This window comes from Rhinopithecus roxellana, chromosome 3 (genome assembly GCF_007565055.1).
Source record: "Rhinopithecus roxellana isolate Shanxi Qingling chromosome 3, ASM756505v1, whole genome shotgun sequence".
In the NCBI taxonomy this organism is placed as follows: Eukaryota; Metazoa; Chordata; class Mammalia; order Primates; family Cercopithecidae; genus Rhinopithecus; species Rhinopithecus roxellana.
In genome coordinates, this window is record NC_044551.1 from 110,177,755 (window position 1) to 110,198,004 (window position 20,250).

Below are 20,250 nucleotides of genomic sequence, written 5' to 3' on the forward strand. Positions count from 1 at the left end.
TACTCGGGAGGCTGAGGCAGGAGAATGGCGTGAACCCGGGAGGCGGAGCTTGCAGTGAGCTGAGATCCGGCCACTGCACTCCAGTCCGGGCGACAGAGCGAGACTCCGTCTCAAAAAAAAAAAAAAAAAAAAAAAAAGGAAGCTAGGTTTATACCAAAAGATAACATTAAGTCTAAACATTTAATTTAGATAGCTAAATCAAATCCATTTGGTTTTATCATGGCATTCTAAAAGCACTACATAATTACTCTAAATAAATTAAATATCAGAAGTAAAACCTACAGTTGAAAGAATTAGATTTGCACATGGATGTATTTATTTTTCAATATTACTATTTACTCAAATTAGCAAAACAATATCAGCAATAATATTAAATATGAAGTATCATATTACTTATAAAAGCCATGCACTACTGTTACAGTTGCTTTAAAATACAGTCTAAGTTGGGCATGGTAGCTCACGCCTGTAATCCCAGTACTTGGGAGGCCGAGGCTGGTGGACCTTTGAGACCAGTCTGGGCAACATGGCGAAACCCCATCTCTACAAAAAATACATAAATTATCTGGGGATCGTGGCACACGCCTGTAGTCCCAGCTATTCGGAAGGCTGAGGTGGGAGAACTGCTTGAGCCCAGGAGGTCCAGACTGCAGTGAGTCAAGATCGCGCTACCACACTCCAGCTTGGGTGACAGAGCAAGACCCTGTCTCCAGCCTGGGTGACAGAGCAAGACCTAGACTATATACATATATAGTCCATATAGTAGGAATAAGAAATATATGCAGTAGGAATAAGTGAAAATAATCTTAGGCAGTCATTTAAAATCTTTTTGAAATCTTTTTGAAAATGATTTGTAGAAATGCTCAGGATTATGAAGTGGAAATACGAATAGGTAGAAATACGAAGTAGAATATGAAGTAAAAAAAGCAATATAAAAGTTTATGTAATTCCCACTTTCAAAAACATTTACAATAGATAAAAAGCCTGGAATTTAAAAAAATATATCAAAACGATAACAAATTATTTTTGGTATTATAGGTAATTTATTATTTCTTGTATTTTCGTATATTTTATACATTTTCAAGAATTAATATGCATTACTTCTATAATTAGGAGAAAAAATGTTAAATAAACTTAATAAACATACTTACTCTTGGGAGTTTAGGATTAAAGTAGTTAATTACTTCAAACTCAAAATAAGATGCAAAACCCTCCTTGAGCCAGATGTTGTTCCACCAATTCATGGTAACCAAGTTTCCAAACCACTTTTGGAAATGAGAAGAAAAAAGAGCTTTCTTAAATTCAATTTTTAAGTTATATTCATTGTAATTGCATGTTAAGTAAATGTAAGGTCGAAAGACATAATTAAAATTTATTTGCCATCAATAACAAAACTTGAAGACAGGACAGCCAAAAAACAAGTTGTTGTTTTCACATAAGGAGATATTAGTCATGCATTTCTCAGAAATATTCCATGTTCAGTGATTAAAAGCAATTTTTGTTTTAAAACTGCGATGTTTAAACATAAGGTCAGTTAGAATAGCATTTCTTAAACTGTCCACTTGGCCCAAAAGTTGTTTATAGTTCCTTAAAACAGAAGCCCTGAATGCTGACTTGCCACCTACTAATTCTAGTACCTTATACTCTAAATAGGCTACAACTGGATTTTACTTTAAGCAGTTGTTTATATTTTAAGAACATAATTTGATCTGTGCCATGTACAAATCACTCAAGTAATCATATGTTCTGCAATATGGTTCAGCTGTCATTATTTTCTGTTTGAACTAAACAGAAAAAAAAAAAAAAAACAGTGTCAAATATGAAGTAAAAACCCAGGGGATGATGAACAGGATTAGGAAAGAAAAACAATGATTTCCAAACTAACAAACCCAAGGCCTGGTATTTAACCAAATTCTTATAACAGCTATAATTACTAATAGCCTGTATTGCAAAACAATGTGTCACTTAGGCTATCATAAAAAATAACACTTTGGGTGACTTAATAAAACTTGTGAATGTGTGTGTTTTACTGTGCATCAGGGTATTAGTCAATCCTTTATAGTAAACTGCTCTTTTCCAAAACTTCTTATGGAGCCACATTACTAAGATAACATCGTTGAGACTATTTCTTTCTTAATAGATTTGTATTAATGGAGCAGACACTGAAATGCAGATATGAAAATCTTCATCAAATTAAACAGCTAAACTTCTAAAATCCCAATGCAAAAGCAAATAGATCTGATTAAATGGATTATCGTTTACACAACCACTGGGAATGCAGCTCAAGGGTTAATTATTGCCACCTTGCTAATGTATAACCTGCATCCATTTAACCTCTCTCCAACAACAGCAACAACAACTAGAAATTTATAACAATCTGCTGATGAAATGTGCATAGCTTTCAGTGATCCTTTTGAATAGCCCTTAGTTTAGGTGAAATGAAAATAAAATACTCCTGTGTCTGCATGGCTTACTTTTCCTGAAGAGGACTTTGTGGAGCAAAGTTAATTGTTGGATGTAAATACCCAGCCCTCAGCCGAACTGTACAGTCTCCTCCCTATGATCTGTCACCAGTAGTTCAAATCTACCCTGAGTCTGAGTTTTCCCTATTTTTACTCACTGTCATACTTTGTGATGTTTTTCTTTTTAAAATATGGTATTTTAAAAGATGGCAGGGTCTTATTGGGGTTTTTATGCTATTTTGGTAGCGCACCTGGAAAATAACTTCACGTGAAATAAAAGAACATTTTACCACATGCCTGGTGTCCAATCTCGTGGGAGACAATGTAGGAGATCAGAATCTTTTTTTCTGTTAGTTGATCTTTTGGTTCCAACAACAATACTGATTCATCAAATATCATTAGTCCCCAGTTTTCCATTGCATGGTTGTCAAAACTAGGCAAGGCAATTATATCTAAGTGGATTTAAATGGAGGAGAATATAAAATAATATTTTCCAAAAAATGGGATTTTTTAAATATCTCAAAATGAAATCATAAAATTGCCAAAAAATATGAGAATATTTATAACCTGAAGGCACAGAAAGCTTTTTAAAGACTAATACCAAAGACAAAACCCAGCAAATAAATTATTTTGACTATGTTAAAATAAAATATTCTTGATAAAGGACTTGTATTCAAAGATACAAAGAATGCTTATAACTCAGCATTAAGGAAACAAACCACCCAACCACAAAATGAGCAAAAGATCTGAACATACACCTCACTAAAGAAGATATATAAATGGCAAATACACATATGAAAAGATGCCCAACATCAATTGTCACTGGAGAATATTAAATTAAAACAATGAGATACTACCACACACCTACTAGAATGGCTAAAATCCAAAACACTGGCAACACCAAGGGCGGATGAGGATGTGGAGCAACAGGGACTCTCATTCATTGCTTGTGGGGATGCAAAATGGTACAGTCACTGACTGTACATTTACAGTTTGCCATCAATAACAAAACTTGAAGACAGGACAGCCAAAAAACAAGTTGTTGTTTTCACATAAGGAGATATTAGTCATGCATTTCTCAGAAATATTCCATGTTCAGTGATTAAAAGCAATTTTTGTTTTAAAACTGCGATGTTTAAACATAAGGTCAATTACATTGATCTGACAATTACATTCCTTGGAATTAACCCAAATGACCTGAAATCTTATGCCCACCCAAAAACCTGCACACAAATGTTTATAGAAGCTTTATTCATAATTGCTAAACGTTAGAAGCAACCAAGATGCCGTTAAATAGGCTAACAGATAAACAAACCGCAGTACATCAATACAACAGAGTATTATTCAGTGATAAGAAATGATAGATCATGCTAGGAAAAGATATGGGAAATTTTAAGTGCATGTTGCTAAGTGAAAGAAGCTGGTCTGGGAAAGCTACATACTATGCAATTCCAACTATATGACATTCTGGAATAGGCAAAACTATAAAGATAATAAAAAGATTGGTGGTTGTCAGGGATTCAGGGGAAGCAGGGGAAGATAAATCGATGGAGTACAGGAGATTTTTAAGGCAGTGAAACTATTCTGTATGATACTGCAATTGTTGATACTCATCATTATACACTTGCCAAAACCCATACTGCTGTATAATGCAAAAACTGAACCGTAAGATAAACTAGGGAGGTTAGTTAATAATAATGTTTCAATACTGTAGCAAGTGTACCATACTAATGCAAGATGTTGACAACAGGAGAAAGGAGGGAGATGGAAGGAAAGAAAGAATATATGGGAACTCTCTATTTTTTACACAATCTTCCTGTAAACCTAAAACTGCTCTAAAAATAGTCTATTTATATTAAATACTTTAGCCAGGCATGGTGGCTCATGCACATAATCTCAGCACTTTGGGAGGGCTAGGCAGGCGGATCACTTGAGATCAGGAGTTCAAGACCAGCCTGGCCAACATGGTGAAACCCTGTCTCTACTAAAAATAGAAAAATTAGCTGGGCATGGTGGTGCGCACCTGTAATCCCAGCTACTGGGGAGGCCGAGGCAGGAGAATCACTTGAACTTGGGGGACGGAGGTGTCAGTGAGGGGAGATTGCGCCACTGCACTCCAGGCTGGGTGATAGAGTCAGATGCCGTCTCAAAAAATGAATAAATAAAAATAAATATTTTAGTTCACCAAAATACACTATAAACAAATTTGAAAGGCAAAGAATAATATAGGGAAAAATATTTAAAGCATATACAACAAGCAATTAGACAACTTTTTAATATTTAAAGAACTCTGAGAAAACAGAGAAAAAACCAAACGTAAATAATGCACCAAAGAAGTACTTCAAACAGCCAAAAATCTTATTTAAAATGGTCATCATTAATCATCAAAAATCAAAAATTAAAATGATTTATCTTTAAAATACATAGGAGTCTAATAATTAATATGTGTAGGCATAGGAAATTTGGCACAGAGCCTACAGGTAAAGTGTCAACCGGCACCATAATAATCCAAACACCTAGCTCTATCAGTCACTATAATATTTTGATATTCAGTCCAACTTTTGACTTGAGAGTGAATTAAAATGATACAACATGAGAAAAAATACTGTTCTATATAAGGGATACATGAACACCATTCACATAATCTTAGATTCTAAAGTTTAGAATTCATTGAACAAGCTACAAGAAAATAAGCTAAAAGGACAACACAGAAGAAATAAACCAAATTGGTCTTCACCCAACTCACTGGCGGTGAGGGTGTGGCATATGCGGGAAATGCTGGTAGGGGAGGCGTTTGTTTTGTTTTGTTTGTGACTCAGCAAAGAGTTAAAGCAATTAAGAAACATTAGTTATCTTTCTCCTAAAAACCCAGTAATAGAGGAACTCTTTATTTTAATCACCTATCAATAAAAATAAGGTTTTGATTGAGTGCCTCCGATGAGCGCTCACAGGGTAACATCAGTTGAGATGCTATGAAGGTTACAAAGAAAGTATCAAATGTATCCCTGATGTCCAGGAATTAATAATCTGGTCAGAATTTAAGTGGAATTACTGAACTAATCACATATATTTATTTCCTCCATCCCCCAAAAAGTTTGCTGTTGACCACCTGACTGCCATAGGTTCTAGAGGTACAAAGAAAAAGACCCTTCAGATCCTAACTCCAAGATCTAATGAGGGAGATAATTAAAACACAATTGGTCAAGAGTTCAAATGGAGGAATACGCAGGATGCTGTGGAAGTGTGAGAAAAGAAGTCAGGGAAGGCTTCCTGGATGAGGAGGCACTGAGTTGAGAAACCAAAGGGAATTAAGCAGTGGATAGAAGGCATTTCAGGATGTGCAAACTGCATGTGTAAGAGCCTGGTGGAGACAAGAGGAAGGTGAACGCATAGGAGTGAGCAGAGACAGAGCTAGAGCATCCTTCCCACTCAGGAACTGCCAAAAGCCCTGAGAGGTTGGTAAGAGAAGCACCTTTAGAAAGACATGGTACTGACTTCAGACTTAACACTCAGGGCAATGGGAGGTCACACAGAGGTTTTAAAGAGAACAGTAACATGATCAGATTTGCTCTGGAAAGATCCTTCTGGTTTCATATGAAGGATGGCTTGGAGGGAATGTGGAGAAGCTATGAGAGTACAGCTGTGGTGGAGATGATGATGAAAACTAGGGAGAACCAGGGGGACAGTAAGAAGTGAGTGGATGGATGGATGGATATAGGGGATGATAAGGCGACTAATCAGATCGAGGGTGTGCTTCAAGGGAACAGGGTGTCAAGGATGACTCTGGACTTCTCATCTAAATAAATACAAATAGAACTTTTCTTGCCAAGACAAGCGGCATCTTGGGAGCCTCAAGCCCCAGAAATGCCAGGAGCTTAGTCTCCATGCCTGAGCTCCTGTTGCCTCCAAATCCCTGAATGATAGGTGTTACCTCCAGGATTTCTGTATGGGCCGAGGGTGGTTTCCATCCCTTCATTCCCCATTCCTCCTTAGCCAGAATGCTCAAGCTGCAGAGATCCTGACTTCCCGGGGTTCAGAAGGCTCAAGCTCCCAAATATTTACTCCCCACCTTCTTCCACTATCTGCCAGTATAGGCAGAGCATACTTTTTCCAAGTCTTCAACTAACGTGTCAGAGGAACAAAATACATTTACATGATACTTTCAATTTAGAGAGAAAAAACATTGAGCAACTTTCTGAGCTGAGTGACTCATACAATTTTAAGGACATACCAAACAGGTCTATGAAAGGTTAAATATTTACGTATTTCCTTAAGGATCATATTATATTCACATATCATTCCAATTTTATACAATGCAAATTCACAGTTGGGACCACTAAGTCCTAATTCAGTGATTCACAGCTAATGGATATTTTAAAAAGTACAACTTAGTAAAGAGAACTGAAGTAACTTCTGAAAGCCCGCTAGCTAAAGTGATCCAGACACAGCATTGCAAACTTGCAGTATGAGAGAAAACGCCTGAACACGAAAGAGAAAGCAGGGTCTAGAGGATGGGAGGCTTCCACTGAGTAGCCAGGAGAGACCTAAAAAGTCTGAGAGCTCTTCAGCAGCTGCTGAGCACGTGGCTCTGTACAGAGAAAGAACCGGTGGGCCCCTGTGTGTTTCAGAAGGTGTAAGACATAGGTCATGAGGCTAACTCCAAAACAGCACCTAAATGGTGACAGTGGATCCTTATGGGTTTGTCTGTGTATCTTGAGGCCTCAACCAAGGGCCCAAATAACAGGAAACCAAATGCACTGAAAGGAAAAGATGACCTCACCTGCTTTTGGAAGAGAGTAACTGATATTAAACAAATCCTCCAGAAAAGAGAAGGTGGGACCTGTGATGTTCAAAGCAAAGTCTGCACTTGCATTTGCAATGGCATCTTTCCGGGCCCAGATACGTATCTAAATCAAAACCGTTAAACAGTGATTAGGAAAACCAGTAGTGATTTTGTAAAGAAGCAGTCTGCTTGCTCCAATTCCCTGCTGCTGAGTCAAAGTCTTACCTTTTCAGAAGAAGCTACATAATAAAATGCTTGCATGCCTACATGTCCTGAGACAACCCCTGAAGGCTGTTCACTAAGTTATGAACAGTGATTCCCCCGAAAGTGTATTTCAATCTTTGACAGTAGCATGTATAATCTGGAATCATAAAACAACCCTTGGAATGGGTCATACCACCATCTATTCCTACAGTAAGTGTAGATTCTATGGGCATTTTGTACACTTTAGGCCCTTGCTTCCCATTTCAGGATATATTACTAATGATCTAAAACAGAATTGCACTGTGAGTGGAAGTTATATAGTATGGTACATATTAAGCATTTTTAAATCATGCAAATTTAAAATGGTTTGGCAGTTAGAACATTAATAGTCCTACTTAACTTTCAAAATTTGAAATAAGGTTAATTCTCCTAATTTAAAAAAGTTCATCAAATGCCTCATAATTTTAAAGTTGTCGAAGCAAGTAAATTAAAATTCTCTTGTTATTCTCTTGCAAAATGACACTTCCACTTTAGCAAGGAAAAGGAAATCTCTGCCATGTTTTGTCTGTTTTGTGTGACCACACTATTGTTTGGGTAATTGGAGTTTATTTGTGTGATTTTGGTGAGTAATATCCTATTGTTTTAACATTAATTTTTACTGTAAATTGAAAGTATTGTAAACTCTACAAAAACAAAAGGTAAGCATTTTTTTTTTTTTTTTTTTTTTTTTTTGAGACGGAGCCTCGTTCTGTCACCCAGGCTGGAGTGCAGTGGCCGGATCTCAGCTCACTGCAAGCTCCGCCTCCCGGGTTTACGCCATTCTCCTGCCTCAGCCTCCCGAGTAGCTGGGACTACAGGCGCCCGCCACCTCGCCCGGCTACTTTTTTGTATTTTTAGTAGAGACAGGGTTTCACCGTGTTAGCCAGGATGGTCTCGATCTCCTGACCTTGTGATCTGCCCGTCTCGGCCTCCCAAAGTGCTGGGATTACAGGCCACCGCGCCTGGCCAGGTAAGCAATTTTTAATAGAATTGCTAGCATTAATGTTAAAGAACATGTATAAAACTTAAAGATCTTGGAATGAAAGTTACCAAGTGAGATAATTAAAATATTCGTCCTGTTGTGAATGCAGTTAATTTAAGGAAGAACGCTCTGCAAAACGTTAGAGAAAATGCTAAGGAAATGAAAGAATCACAGTATTTACAGATTTGTGCCCTCCAAGAACATATTCGTCTTACTGTGCTTTTATTTCTGCTTAAAAGTATTTTTAAGAATTATGTAAATTCTGAACTACTTACATGTTTCTTATGTTTATTCTCATGCCACACATTAACCACACTTTCCATTTCACGAAATCTTTATCTGTTACTTAATGAGAAATTTGTAAACGGGTTGGACTCTATTCCAAGTGGTTTTTTTTGTTCCTCTGCAGAGTGTGTAATGGATTCATTAACTTTGTAAAGCTGAGCTGTAGCCAAATGTTCACATTCCACTGATAGACTCATGCCAAACTTCAGTGTGCTGGCTAAGAACATGACTGTCTCAGGCATGCTGCATTTCCTTGTTGCTTCTATGGCAGCTGGCATCCTTTCCAGGGTGATCTTTCACCAATAAATAGATATCATCCCTCTACAAGAATTGTTGACTGTGCGGTAGCACTTACCACAACAAGGCACTTGAGATAATGGAAGCCGAGGAATCACCTTTGGTCTGTCATTACCTATGGGAGCCATGGGGCCCATTCCTCCTTGCCTAACTCAAAGCACATGCTTCCAAATCATGCCTGAGCAGATTTAACAATATCAGCCATGCACGTTTAACTTGGCCAGTGTTATATCTGTAGATGACAAGGATCTACCAGTAATTATTCAATAGGAAAATCCAACTGGAGCCAACAGCTTACGAAGATAACAAGCTGTCATTTGCGTCTAACACAGTATTATTAATTCATTAAGTTAGGAGGAGCTTTGAGAATCGCTCAGCCAACACAATATTATTAATTCATCACCAGGTTAGGAGTTGTAAAGGAGGAGTAGCTTTGAGTGATTCTCCCCTGATGAGGGGCTTGTCTCACCCACAGCTTCCTTTTCTCCACATGTCAACGGTGCAAGCCTGGAAGATCTCGGGCCCAGGAGAGTATGTTAGCGAGCTACAGGGCCTGATTTTTCTCAGCTCGATGAAGTCTATGTGTCTAGAAAGAACTAGGCCTAAGGCCCACTGTGATAGGGAGTGAACCAGTATATAAAGCACTGCCAGTATAACCTCTATATTTTCCTAAAAGATTATTAAAAAGGGGGTAATTGGGTGAAAACTAGCGATTTCAGGACAGAGTGCCAACTTTACACAACTCAGAAACAGCATTGCATGCTCCAGAACTGAAGAATACGGCAGTTCAGCTTCTGGATAGGTATGGGGACAAGCGCGACTTTATTTTAAATGCTAATCCACTATGTAACTTCTGACTAAACTTGAGTCTAAGAATGCCTCTAAATGTCTAGTTAACGTGTTAACTCATTATGTAGAAACACCTATTCATAGTAAGTTTCCTTCAAAACCACCCTTGTTGTTCTGGAAATCATAGGCTGTGATGTGGCCAACTACACATTTCTTCCAGAGCATGTATGCTTTTCCCCGAAGATATAAGCCCTGGGTCTGGGGAATTGCAGAGCAAAGGTCTACTTGTCTTGCAGCCAGCCAAGACCATGCTTCTGTCTTTAAGTTCCCCTAATAAAACATCCCAAACCAACAAACTAGATTTGTCTGCCTCCTTCCTCAGTCTCTCAGCTCCTTCTGCATTTGGGGGTCGCTTTGTTATATGGCCCTTTCACAGAACAACAGGGATAATATTTTAACCTGCATGCACCATTTCAGCCATAGCAGTTGTTCCTGGCTGGTATCTGTTTTGACTGGTTGATGCCCAGCAACGCTGGTTGCTAACTGTTTTGAATATCACCCAAGCTTCAAGACTCCATTAACCCTGGGATAAGTACACATCACACACTAAACCCAAACATCAAGGTACCAGTGCAGCAGTGCTCCCCATTCTCTCCTGTCTTCTGCAAAAGCAGAAACACACTGGGAAGAGGGGGCACAGACCTTGCCTTGAGGAGTGGGTTTAATATGGAGTCTTTCCATGAAAACCTATCCAAAGAACGGCAATAGGAAATGTTATGTCCCATTCTGCAAAGCCACACTAAGAACTTTTACAGGGCTTGGGAGAGAGAACTAGGAATCGATTTGGGATATGCAGGCATAACCACTGGATGCAGAAAAGAATAGATGAATAATCTGCAGCCAGTACACTCTTCCTTACCTACAGAATCTTCCTCACTCACCTCCTTGCCCCTTTCTGTTCTGTTGACATGGTCATAGTCACATATAACAAATGCAACTAAGTAAGTTGGCATGTGGGGCGTAGTGGAAAAGGTAGTAACAGTCCATTTGCTTCCATTCACATCTTCTTTTACAGACTGACCTAGAGAAATTTATTTTAGTTCAAATCACAGCAAATCTAAGCAATAACATGTCTTTGAAATAATTTGTCAAGTCAATTGTCACCCAGCTACTCCTTTCCAGCTATTCCTTATAGTCTAGCAGTTCAGATTTCTCCACCTACTCCTAAGCTATCCAAAACTACATTAGGAAAATCTCAAAACAGTATCTTGGGCCTGAATCAGCATTTTGAATAATATGGGCTTGATTGAGGGCCAAATCCACGAGCACTATAAGCTTAGTCCCCAATCTGCCTCCTTTCTCTCCCACCTAATTCTATTGTTTTCTAGTCCAGCCCATTTCTCACAACACTTAATCTACAGCTGCCCAGGCCCCATGGTAGGTCAACAAGGTGCAATTCTACTACTCTCAGGTTTCAACTAAGACTTTAGTGGAAGCAATCTGGGGCCTTTAAAGCTGAAATCACAAACTCAAATGCCTACAAGGGCCAGGCACTTGACGTGAAATGGGTTGGTGTACGCTAATAGGGAGTGGTGAGGATCATCTGAGAAGAGGCTGCAGGAGGCAGCCAACCTCCTGCTGGAGACAGCAAGACTTGTTGACCTGGGAACCTGCCTTTAGATGACCATTGTGGATGCTAAATTCCCTTTCAACTAAGGTCCTGAGACTTAAAGCCTCTTCTCAAATGTAACTGATCACTGCCATGTAAGAGCTGTAGGTCCAGTGTTGTTAGAACTTCTAAGTTTTCACATTTAAATTTTTATGTAAAATCTCTGGATACTTTAAAGTTGGAAACTGATTTAACAAAAAGAAAAAAGGCACATGAGCCAAATGAAACACAGCTGTGCACCAGATTCAGTCTAAGCCCACCAGCTTGTTATCACTAATGATCAACAGTTGAAGCCCAAACTAAGTGGCAGGCAGACTGCCTATATGTAAGAATAGTATAAAACCCACAGCTTCTAATACGAAAAGAATCAGGATTTACCATCTCCAAGATGTGGATGCTGACACATACCCCAGGTGACTGCTCTACCTAATTATAGTACACTGTAATTGTAACATACCATAATACACTGCCTGGAAAAGCTACTGGTGTAAATGTGATTACAAAATTTATATAGATAGACAGCTAGATATAGACAGAAAGCATTACTTACCTAGCTTTGGCATGTTGGAAAGGGCCACATAACTTGGATGATGAATAATTGTAATATTAAAAGTTGCCTTCAGAGCTGGCTCATCAAAACAAGGGAAAACATACCTGGCAAATGTTGGTTCCAGCTGGGATGCTAACAGGGCCCTGAAATACATTTTGGGGAAATTTTAATTTATTTTTATCTCAACCCAGTGGAACAAAAAAAATGTTGAGATGATGGTTTGTAAGTTAGACTGGTGTGTTAGAGGAAATTTCCTCTCATCTTCCTCACTGCCCACCCCATCACACCAACACACTCCAATTATCATGGCACCTTAGAATTCTCCTAAGACCTAAATACAAGCACACTCTTTACTTTTCAACCACAAAATAGTATTTGCTTTATTACATCATAAACCTTTAAAACCTTTTACAAACAGAATAGAAACAAATATAGCAAATATGCAACACCAGTCTTTTGAGAACCAGGTCTTTATAAAGCTAGGAGTACTTCTTTGAGAATGGTCCATTGCTTTCATCTTCCACTAAAGTAAAAGTCAGTGGAAGAATGTCTACATTTTTTTCTTTTTCTCACATGCCTCCTCTTCTTTCTAGCTAAAAACTTACAAAAAGTTTCATTATGGACACCCTTGGGAGTAAACAATATGGGTACAGGCTGATTGAACAAAACAACTTTCAATTATATATGGGTAAATGTATCAAATCCCTACTGATTGTTCCTCTATCTCCATGGCAAAATACAAAGAGTGACATTATCCCACCACACAAAATACAAAGAGTGACATAATCCCACCACACACTGGTGACTCACAGGGAAAAGCTTAGGGACAAGAATACCCTGAGCAGACAAGAAGATGTCAGGTATACCCTCTGCCACTACTGACTGAGTCTGATGACAGCATAGGTCCCAGCAAACAACTTCCTTCTCAAAACAAACACACACACACACACACACACACACACACACACACACACACACACACACACACAAACCCTGCAGTCTCATTATCCCATTTGCGAAGACTTGCTTACCTGGGAACCTGTCTTTAGATGACAACTATTGATGCTAAATTCCTTTTTCAACTAAGGTCCTGAGACTTAAAGTCTCTGATACATTTGTTTTTGCATCAGGCCCAATTCTTGAATAAATAAAAGGTGAATTCAACGAAGATATCTCAAGAGTGTATGCCATCCATTACTTACCCTTGTGATCCCTCCTTCACCATCATAAGGCCGCTGATTGCATAAAAATTCACACAGCTTTAGGAAGGACACGCAGGGCAGTTGGCACATGCAAACACCTCTCAGTCAGCTATTTTGAGGTGTCATAACATCATTGTATTGACAAAAACAGTAATTTATAGTAAGGCCTGTTTGGCTTATTTGCTCTTGCCCACATTATTATATGCTTACTTGCATAGACTGGACGGAGCCCTGTGGGCTCTGACATCAGCTACTTTTACTGCAAGACCCTACTCCACTCCATCTACTACCAACTGAGAAATCCTGGACAGTCACATAATCTTGTTAAGTCCCAGTTTCTCCACCTAGAAAATAATGACCCTATTTACCTTGTACTGCTGTTTGAGCTTTTAAATTATTGGTAATTAAATTTACCAATAAATCCCCTTTGAATTCTCCTATATCCCTTCCAATCTCACAAATCATTCTTGATACAGATGAACTATAGGATAATTCAAAGAGGGATAAGTTACAGGATGGAATAGAGGTTCGGAAATCACTAGTTTCAGATGCATCTTTAAATGTCCCAGGGTTAGGGAAGGTGAGAATGGTTAATGGGTACCAAAAGAAAAACAGAAAGAATGAATAATAACTAGTATTTAATAGCACAACACGGTGACTATAGTCAAAATAATTTAATTGTACTTTTAAAATTAACTAGAGTATAATTAGTTTGTCACATAAAGGATAAATGCTTGAGGGGATGGATACCCCATTCTCCATGATGTGATTATTATGCATTCCATGCCTACATCGAAGTATCTCATGTACCCCCACACATATATATAACTACTATTATACCTACAAAAATTAAAAATTGAAAAAAAATGTTCTAGGGGCTACAGCTGACCACAGGTTAAACACGAGTCATATTTGTCTCCCCAGTAAATTTGAAACTGCTAGAAACGAGAGGTTATGTATCTTTTTCTTCTGTATAAGTTGACAAAAATCTGGGTTCACAGCAATTGTGTAAGTATCTGTTTAGCCAAGAACTAATATAAAACAAAAGCAGCATGATATCAGTATATGCAAAAGAATATAAAGTACTTTGGCAGAGTTTGTTATACTGGCATTTGTTTTATGGTTTTAGTTACTGTCTTTAAGGGGATGGGACAAAGTAGAGAAAATTCAAGCCATTGACCATATAGTGGAAAGAACAGGCATGAACAGGAAATTCAGCCACCGGAGTTCTTGCTTGGAATCTGTAAAGGCTGTTGTGTAACTTTGGGAAAGTTGCTTAACATACCACTTAAATTTTCTATAAAATGTAGATGATCTCTAAGGCCACTCAGAACCCTAAAACTGTGATTCTAAGAGCGATTAAGATATCCAGCAAGATGGAAAAAGAGCCCATGAGTCATCTAAAGTTGGGAGAAACAACCCCCTTCCAGGTTCATGCATGGCCTTCAGGAGGTCTTTGAGCCCTCTGAAATTATAGGATATTTTGTACAACTGGTGGCATATTAAAAAATACATGCTTACGTATTTTTTAAAAGCCAACAAATGCCTATTGTCTTTGTAACAGAAACTATAGGAAGTAAAGCTTGATCATACATTCTCAGCTGCCATGACCTCACAAAGCTTACGAATCTCAAAGAGGCTGCAAGGTGGGGAGCGGAGAGAAAATTAGACTCTTTAAGGAAGTGGGAAACTTTATTTTACAGATTCCAAAAGTGAACCTGGAGCATAAAAGCAGGTGGAGATGCCAGCTTAAAGAGTCACCACTTTAGCAAATCAAACATCAAGCAAGCATCTTCCAATTCCATGATTCAGGTCTCCAAATAAGTAAAATAAAGTCTCTCAAATTTAATTCAACTATTTCCCTCCCTAGTTTTATGCAAACAAACAAAAAGTTAGGGGAAAATCCCTACAACACACAGTCTCTGGCTCTCAACCTTAACTGCAGAAGTCAGGTCTAACCAGCAGCACATATGATCTAATTATGCCACCTCTGGGAACCTCACAGTGGTGTTTCCTTCCCTTTTCTCTGTGCTCTGGACTCAAGCAACCCTCTAAAGATACTCTGACCTCAGAAAATAGAACTATTCACCAGCCTCTCCTCCCTTCAGATCTCACTGAAACATGCTATTATGGTGTCCATTAAGTCTGTGTTTAGAATTGTCAGCTGGTGAGGGAGTTAATTTGGGAGAATTTGTCTCCTTGTGGGTCAGTATTGCAGAGCAAATTTACTGCCCTCTTGTCTAGAAAGAGAATCATGGACTCACTGTTTTCTCATGCTGGAAGTGGATCACGGACTCACTGGTTTCTTTGTAGTCAAGAACCACATGACACCTTTGGAGAATAAATCTACTACCACATTAAAAAAATCTACTACATCCACTCAGTAAGCTATTTCATTCCAAATTATTTTACGAACTTTGTATGCCTACAGCTCTAGTTAACAGGTGCTGAATAGTATAGTTGGACAAGTATTAAATAAAACTCTTAGGAAAGTTGTCCTCCCACACAGTGTTTTTTACACAATAACGCACTCAGAAATCAAAATGTTTAGTAGAGCCAGATGTTACACTTACTGGACTGTGTAACATCCAGTGAACCACATCCATGTGGTTCAAGGGTTGGCTTATGAATCATGTTCATTTATTACTTGTGTAATAGAATCTGAAAACTGAAGTTTTCACCAGGCAACAAAACATAATAGATGTAAAATTCCACAGAAAGGTGCCAAAACATGTTATGAAAATTTTCAAAATAAATGGCCTTGAGAACCTGGGTTTGCCTGTTGGGCTTCTCAGCTACATGAGGGCCACAGAATAAGGATCAGAGAATAGAGACAAAAGAGATCAGAGAAGATATCTCTTGACGGATGGGAGGGGTAAGCATTATTTTGCCAAGCTTTCCATGCTCTCAGGGAGTTGGGAGGAGGGGCAACCTTCTAACTATGGGCTTGGAGGAGAGAATCCCTCAGAGAGCAGTGAAAGCGTTTCCTCAGGCTGAGAGGCTTAGAAGCCCAACTTACTTTTGAGAAAGATGAAGTTGACAGTATGGCCAAGGTCTAACTCCTACCAGGTGGGGATCTAAAAGGCATGAGAATGGCTGACTTCTTTGGAGTGCTGCTGCCCTGGGACTCATGCCAGTCTCAGGCCAGGGATGTATGAGTGTTCCTTCCAAGAGCTGTGTCCCCTACCACACAAAGTGAGCCAGTATGGGGATTGTCTTGGGTTAGTACAATAGAGCCACCTGGAGGAGTCTGGAGGAGCTTTGAGATATGCTGCTTGGTGTCTACGGGCTAAGGAAGAAGTCATGCTGATTATCAGAACAAAGAAATAGGAGAAGTTGCTGAGTCAAGGAAATTGTAGAAAAAAAGAGGGAAAATAATGAATAATCCAGGAAAATGACATCTCAAGGGGAAAATGCATCTGTAAGACCAGAATGAGAAAAAATGACAACAGTGCCAGCTCAAGTAAGAAGTCCTATGCATCACCTCTCCCTGTCACCCCAGCCCCATGGACCGCCATGGAATCAAAATAGCAGCTATCAAGACAGGCAAAGAACAGTAGAAATGTGAGGTAAAGAAAAGAAGAAGGACTACCACCCTCTACCTTACTGCAGACTTCCATCCCAGCCCAAGAGTAGGGAGTGGAGAATGGGAGAAAATGGAGTTGGGAGAGAAGGAGTTTTAACAGTAAATTAAGTTTGAAGGTTTGAATATTACACAGGACTAGATTTTCTAATTTTCACATCTAACTTATTTGTGACTTAGCTACTGTAGATCACCTGTCACCTAAGAATAAGCAGGAACTTACAGGCTGCTGGGGTCCTCATGCAGAGCAGAAAAGTTACCCCATGGACTAAATTTCCCACTGTAAAAGGACAATAGAAAAACAAAGTTGTGTTTTTACTGTTCTATAAGCTGTGCTTTTTCAATCTGCTAGCTATACCTATTTTCAAAAGACACAGGATCTGAATCTTTGCTGTGCAAAACCATCTCCCAGAGAGAACTGCTCAGCCACATGAAATATGTGGATTTGACACTTTTATAGGATAATGAAATGACATTTTCCTCTGTGACATCAGCATCATGTGTCTGGCACTTGAGGTCTCTGACCTTGTTTTGCGACTTACAAATTCTTTTCCTAATACTGCTCAAATTTCTCTCTTGTATGTCATACCCTAATCACCATGCCAGATTTCCTAGCATAAACAGCAACTGCAAGGAAGTCTGTTTCTATTCTCTGTTCACTCTGCCTATACCTGCACAAATTCATTGATTTTAATCATGCTGCTTTCATCTTTATTTGGCACCACAAAATATCCTAATTTTCACCAACTATTTCACACTTTCCTTATTTGATCTTGATCATTCTATTTTCATTTCTTTAAATATCTTTCAGTTCCTTCTTTCTTTAATCAAGGGAATGCTAGACTCAAAAATGCAAGAAGTATTCTGGGAATCTTTGAACAAAAATGGGATTATATGAGTTCTCTTATTAAATTTCAAAAGTGAAGAGACCTTAAAGAGTCCCACCATCTTAATTTACAGATGTGAAAACTGACTCCCCACGAGTTTATGCAACTGATTAGACAACCAGCAAGTGCACAGTGGTACCAGAATCAAGGCTCCAGCTCCCAAGCCTGGGGTCCTTTCCAATGCACTGCCTGCTTTGAAGTACATAATGTAATAAATACTAAAACTAAACTAAACTAAGATGTCATGAAGATGACTAGAGATTAACTTTATAATTAATAGCATTCCCAAATCTAAAGATAATGAGACTTCTGTTTGCCACCACAAAGGAGTAACATAGGCTCAAATCAGCCTTCTGCTAAAAACAGTTTTAAAACCTGACAAAATATATAAAACAACTATTTCAGACATACAATAACCAGAAGCACAGGACTGTGATCCTCAAGAGAAGAGAAACAAACAAGGCAAAGGCTCCAATTACCCTGTTTTTCTGCCTTGAAGCAGTTTCTAAACTGCAGCACAGGAAATAGAAACTGAAACAATTCAGTGGTCTCACTGAGTTGAAGAGACAGACGTTAGAGTTCAGGGACACCTAGACAGCTAGAATTTGCAGAGCAGAGTATAAGAGAAGAGGTAACTATGCAGAGAAAGACTTCCAGAAATCTGCATAGGATTCCCCTCAAATCTTTGGTCAAATATTAATCATCATGAGGTCAGGCAAAGAGAAGCTGTTGGGGAAAGAATACGTACCAGGGAAAGGTAAGCTGAACACTTCCCAGAGTTCACATACTATTTGGAGTTGTGGAATTTTCTCGAGCCAGAGTATTGAAATCTTCAGAATATATAGATTATTCAACAGAGGGAGTCCAGATGGGTGATGCCTGAGTAATGACCTAAAGTAGCCCTACAGTAAAGGCTTCTTTAGAGTCATTCTCAAAGAGCTTAAAAACACGGCTCAAGAGAATCAAACAAGGATCAACAGGATCACCAAGTAACTTCAGATACTATACAAAAGGGCCAGCATTCTCTAAGCAATATAACCAAATCCAGCATTCAACAACATAAAAGTTTAAACGTCAGGCATTCAATAAAAAAATGAGGAAATACCCAAACATTTGGAAAGCAAATAATGCAGTTCTAATAACACAGGAGTCACAGATGAAATCAAAATGGAAATTAGAAAGTATTCTGAACTACCAAAAAAAGAAACAACATAACATCATTTGTGGCATGGCATTAAAGCAATAGTTAGGGGGGAAATGTATCATATTAAATGCCTATCTGAGAAATAAAAGGGTATTAAAGTAATGAGTTTGTGTCAACCATAATATAGAAAAAGTAAAAATAAAGCCCAAAGTAAGAAGAAGGGGATAATAAAGATCAAAATATAAATCGTTGAAATAAAAAACAGAAAATCAATAGAGAAAATCAATGAAGCCAAAAACTGATTCTACAAGAAGATTAGTAAAATAGATAAATCTTGACACAAGTCCTACAACAGCACTGTCAGGTAGTGCAGAGCTGGTCAGATGCACTTACTCTCATCTAACCAAAAAGTAGAAGCCAATGCCATTACCTGGGTTGTTGCTACCTGGCGAAGCTCAACAGTATCCTGAGCACCAGAGAGGAGGTTGGCAGAGGAACTCAATCAAAGAGGTTGTGAAGGATATAGGGGTGGCAGAAGTGGCACCGAAGAGACCCCTCTATATCCCTGGAGGCTGCAGCCGCTAGTCACTGGGAGCCACTGCTCTGTTTCAGATTGAAGAACGACTTAGTTGGTGCAGTGATCAGTCATGGTGGGTCAAAAATAAAGGATAGCCAAAGCACAACAAACATCAAAATCCAAGTAATAAAAGGACATCTGGATTCATTAGTCAACATTTTTGGCAGCAAGGCAATGCAAACAAAAGCACAACTAGTAATAGATAAATGTGTTTTTTAAAAAAGCAAATTACAATTCAGAACGCAGAATTGATTTATCACCAATTGAGAAAACCTTTTACAAAGAATCAACAACAAGTTCAATATCCCAAGTGCAAGTAGACAACTGGAGGAAGGAAAATTTTAATATAGCGTGTGATGACTTGAAAAATGATAAGACACATCCTATCCCCAATTCTACCTGCACATTTGATGATGCCTTTCAATGTTATTCTGAAGTCATGGAAAACATCAAAAAGGCAGGTTTTCAAAAACCAACACCTATTCAGTCACAGACATGGCCAATTACTCTGCAAGGAAAAGATCTAAGAGGGGTAGCCCAAACTGGGACAGGAAAGACATTATGCTATTTAATGCCTGGATATATTCATCTGGATTTCCAACACATAGAGGAAAAAGGAATAGACCTGCATGTTAGTCCTTACGTCTACTCAGGAGCTAACTCTTTAAGTGGAAGCTGAGTGATGCAATAAAAGTTTAGAAGTATTTGTGTATATGGTGGTGGAGATGGAGACAAAGAAATAGAAGATCTTAGGAAAGGTATTGATATCATAATTGCAACTCCCAAAAGACTGAATGATC

The 20,250-nt window shown here is 38.6% G+C and overlaps 1 protein-coding gene across 1 annotated transcript in view; it reads right to left on the bottom strand.

The window, feature by feature from the left end:
* Positions 1 to 20,250, bottom strand: part of LVRN (laeverin) — a 72,662-nt gene that overhangs the window by 33,012 nt on the left and 19,400 nt on the right. Inside the window, exons 2-6 of the mRNA XM_010352607.2 lie at positions 12,058 to 12,200; positions 10,780 to 10,919; positions 7,240 to 7,366; positions 2,757 to 2,911; positions 1,149 to 1,262 (exon numbers count right to left, since the gene is read on the bottom strand). Coding sequence (XP_010350909.2) covers positions 1,149 to 1,262; positions 2,757 to 2,911; positions 7,240 to 7,366; positions 10,780 to 10,919; positions 12,058 to 12,200 — 679 coding nt within the window. The remainder of the gene's footprint in view (positions 1 to 1,148; positions 1,263 to 2,756; positions 2,912 to 7,239; positions 7,367 to 10,779; positions 10,920 to 12,057; positions 12,201 to 20,250) is intronic.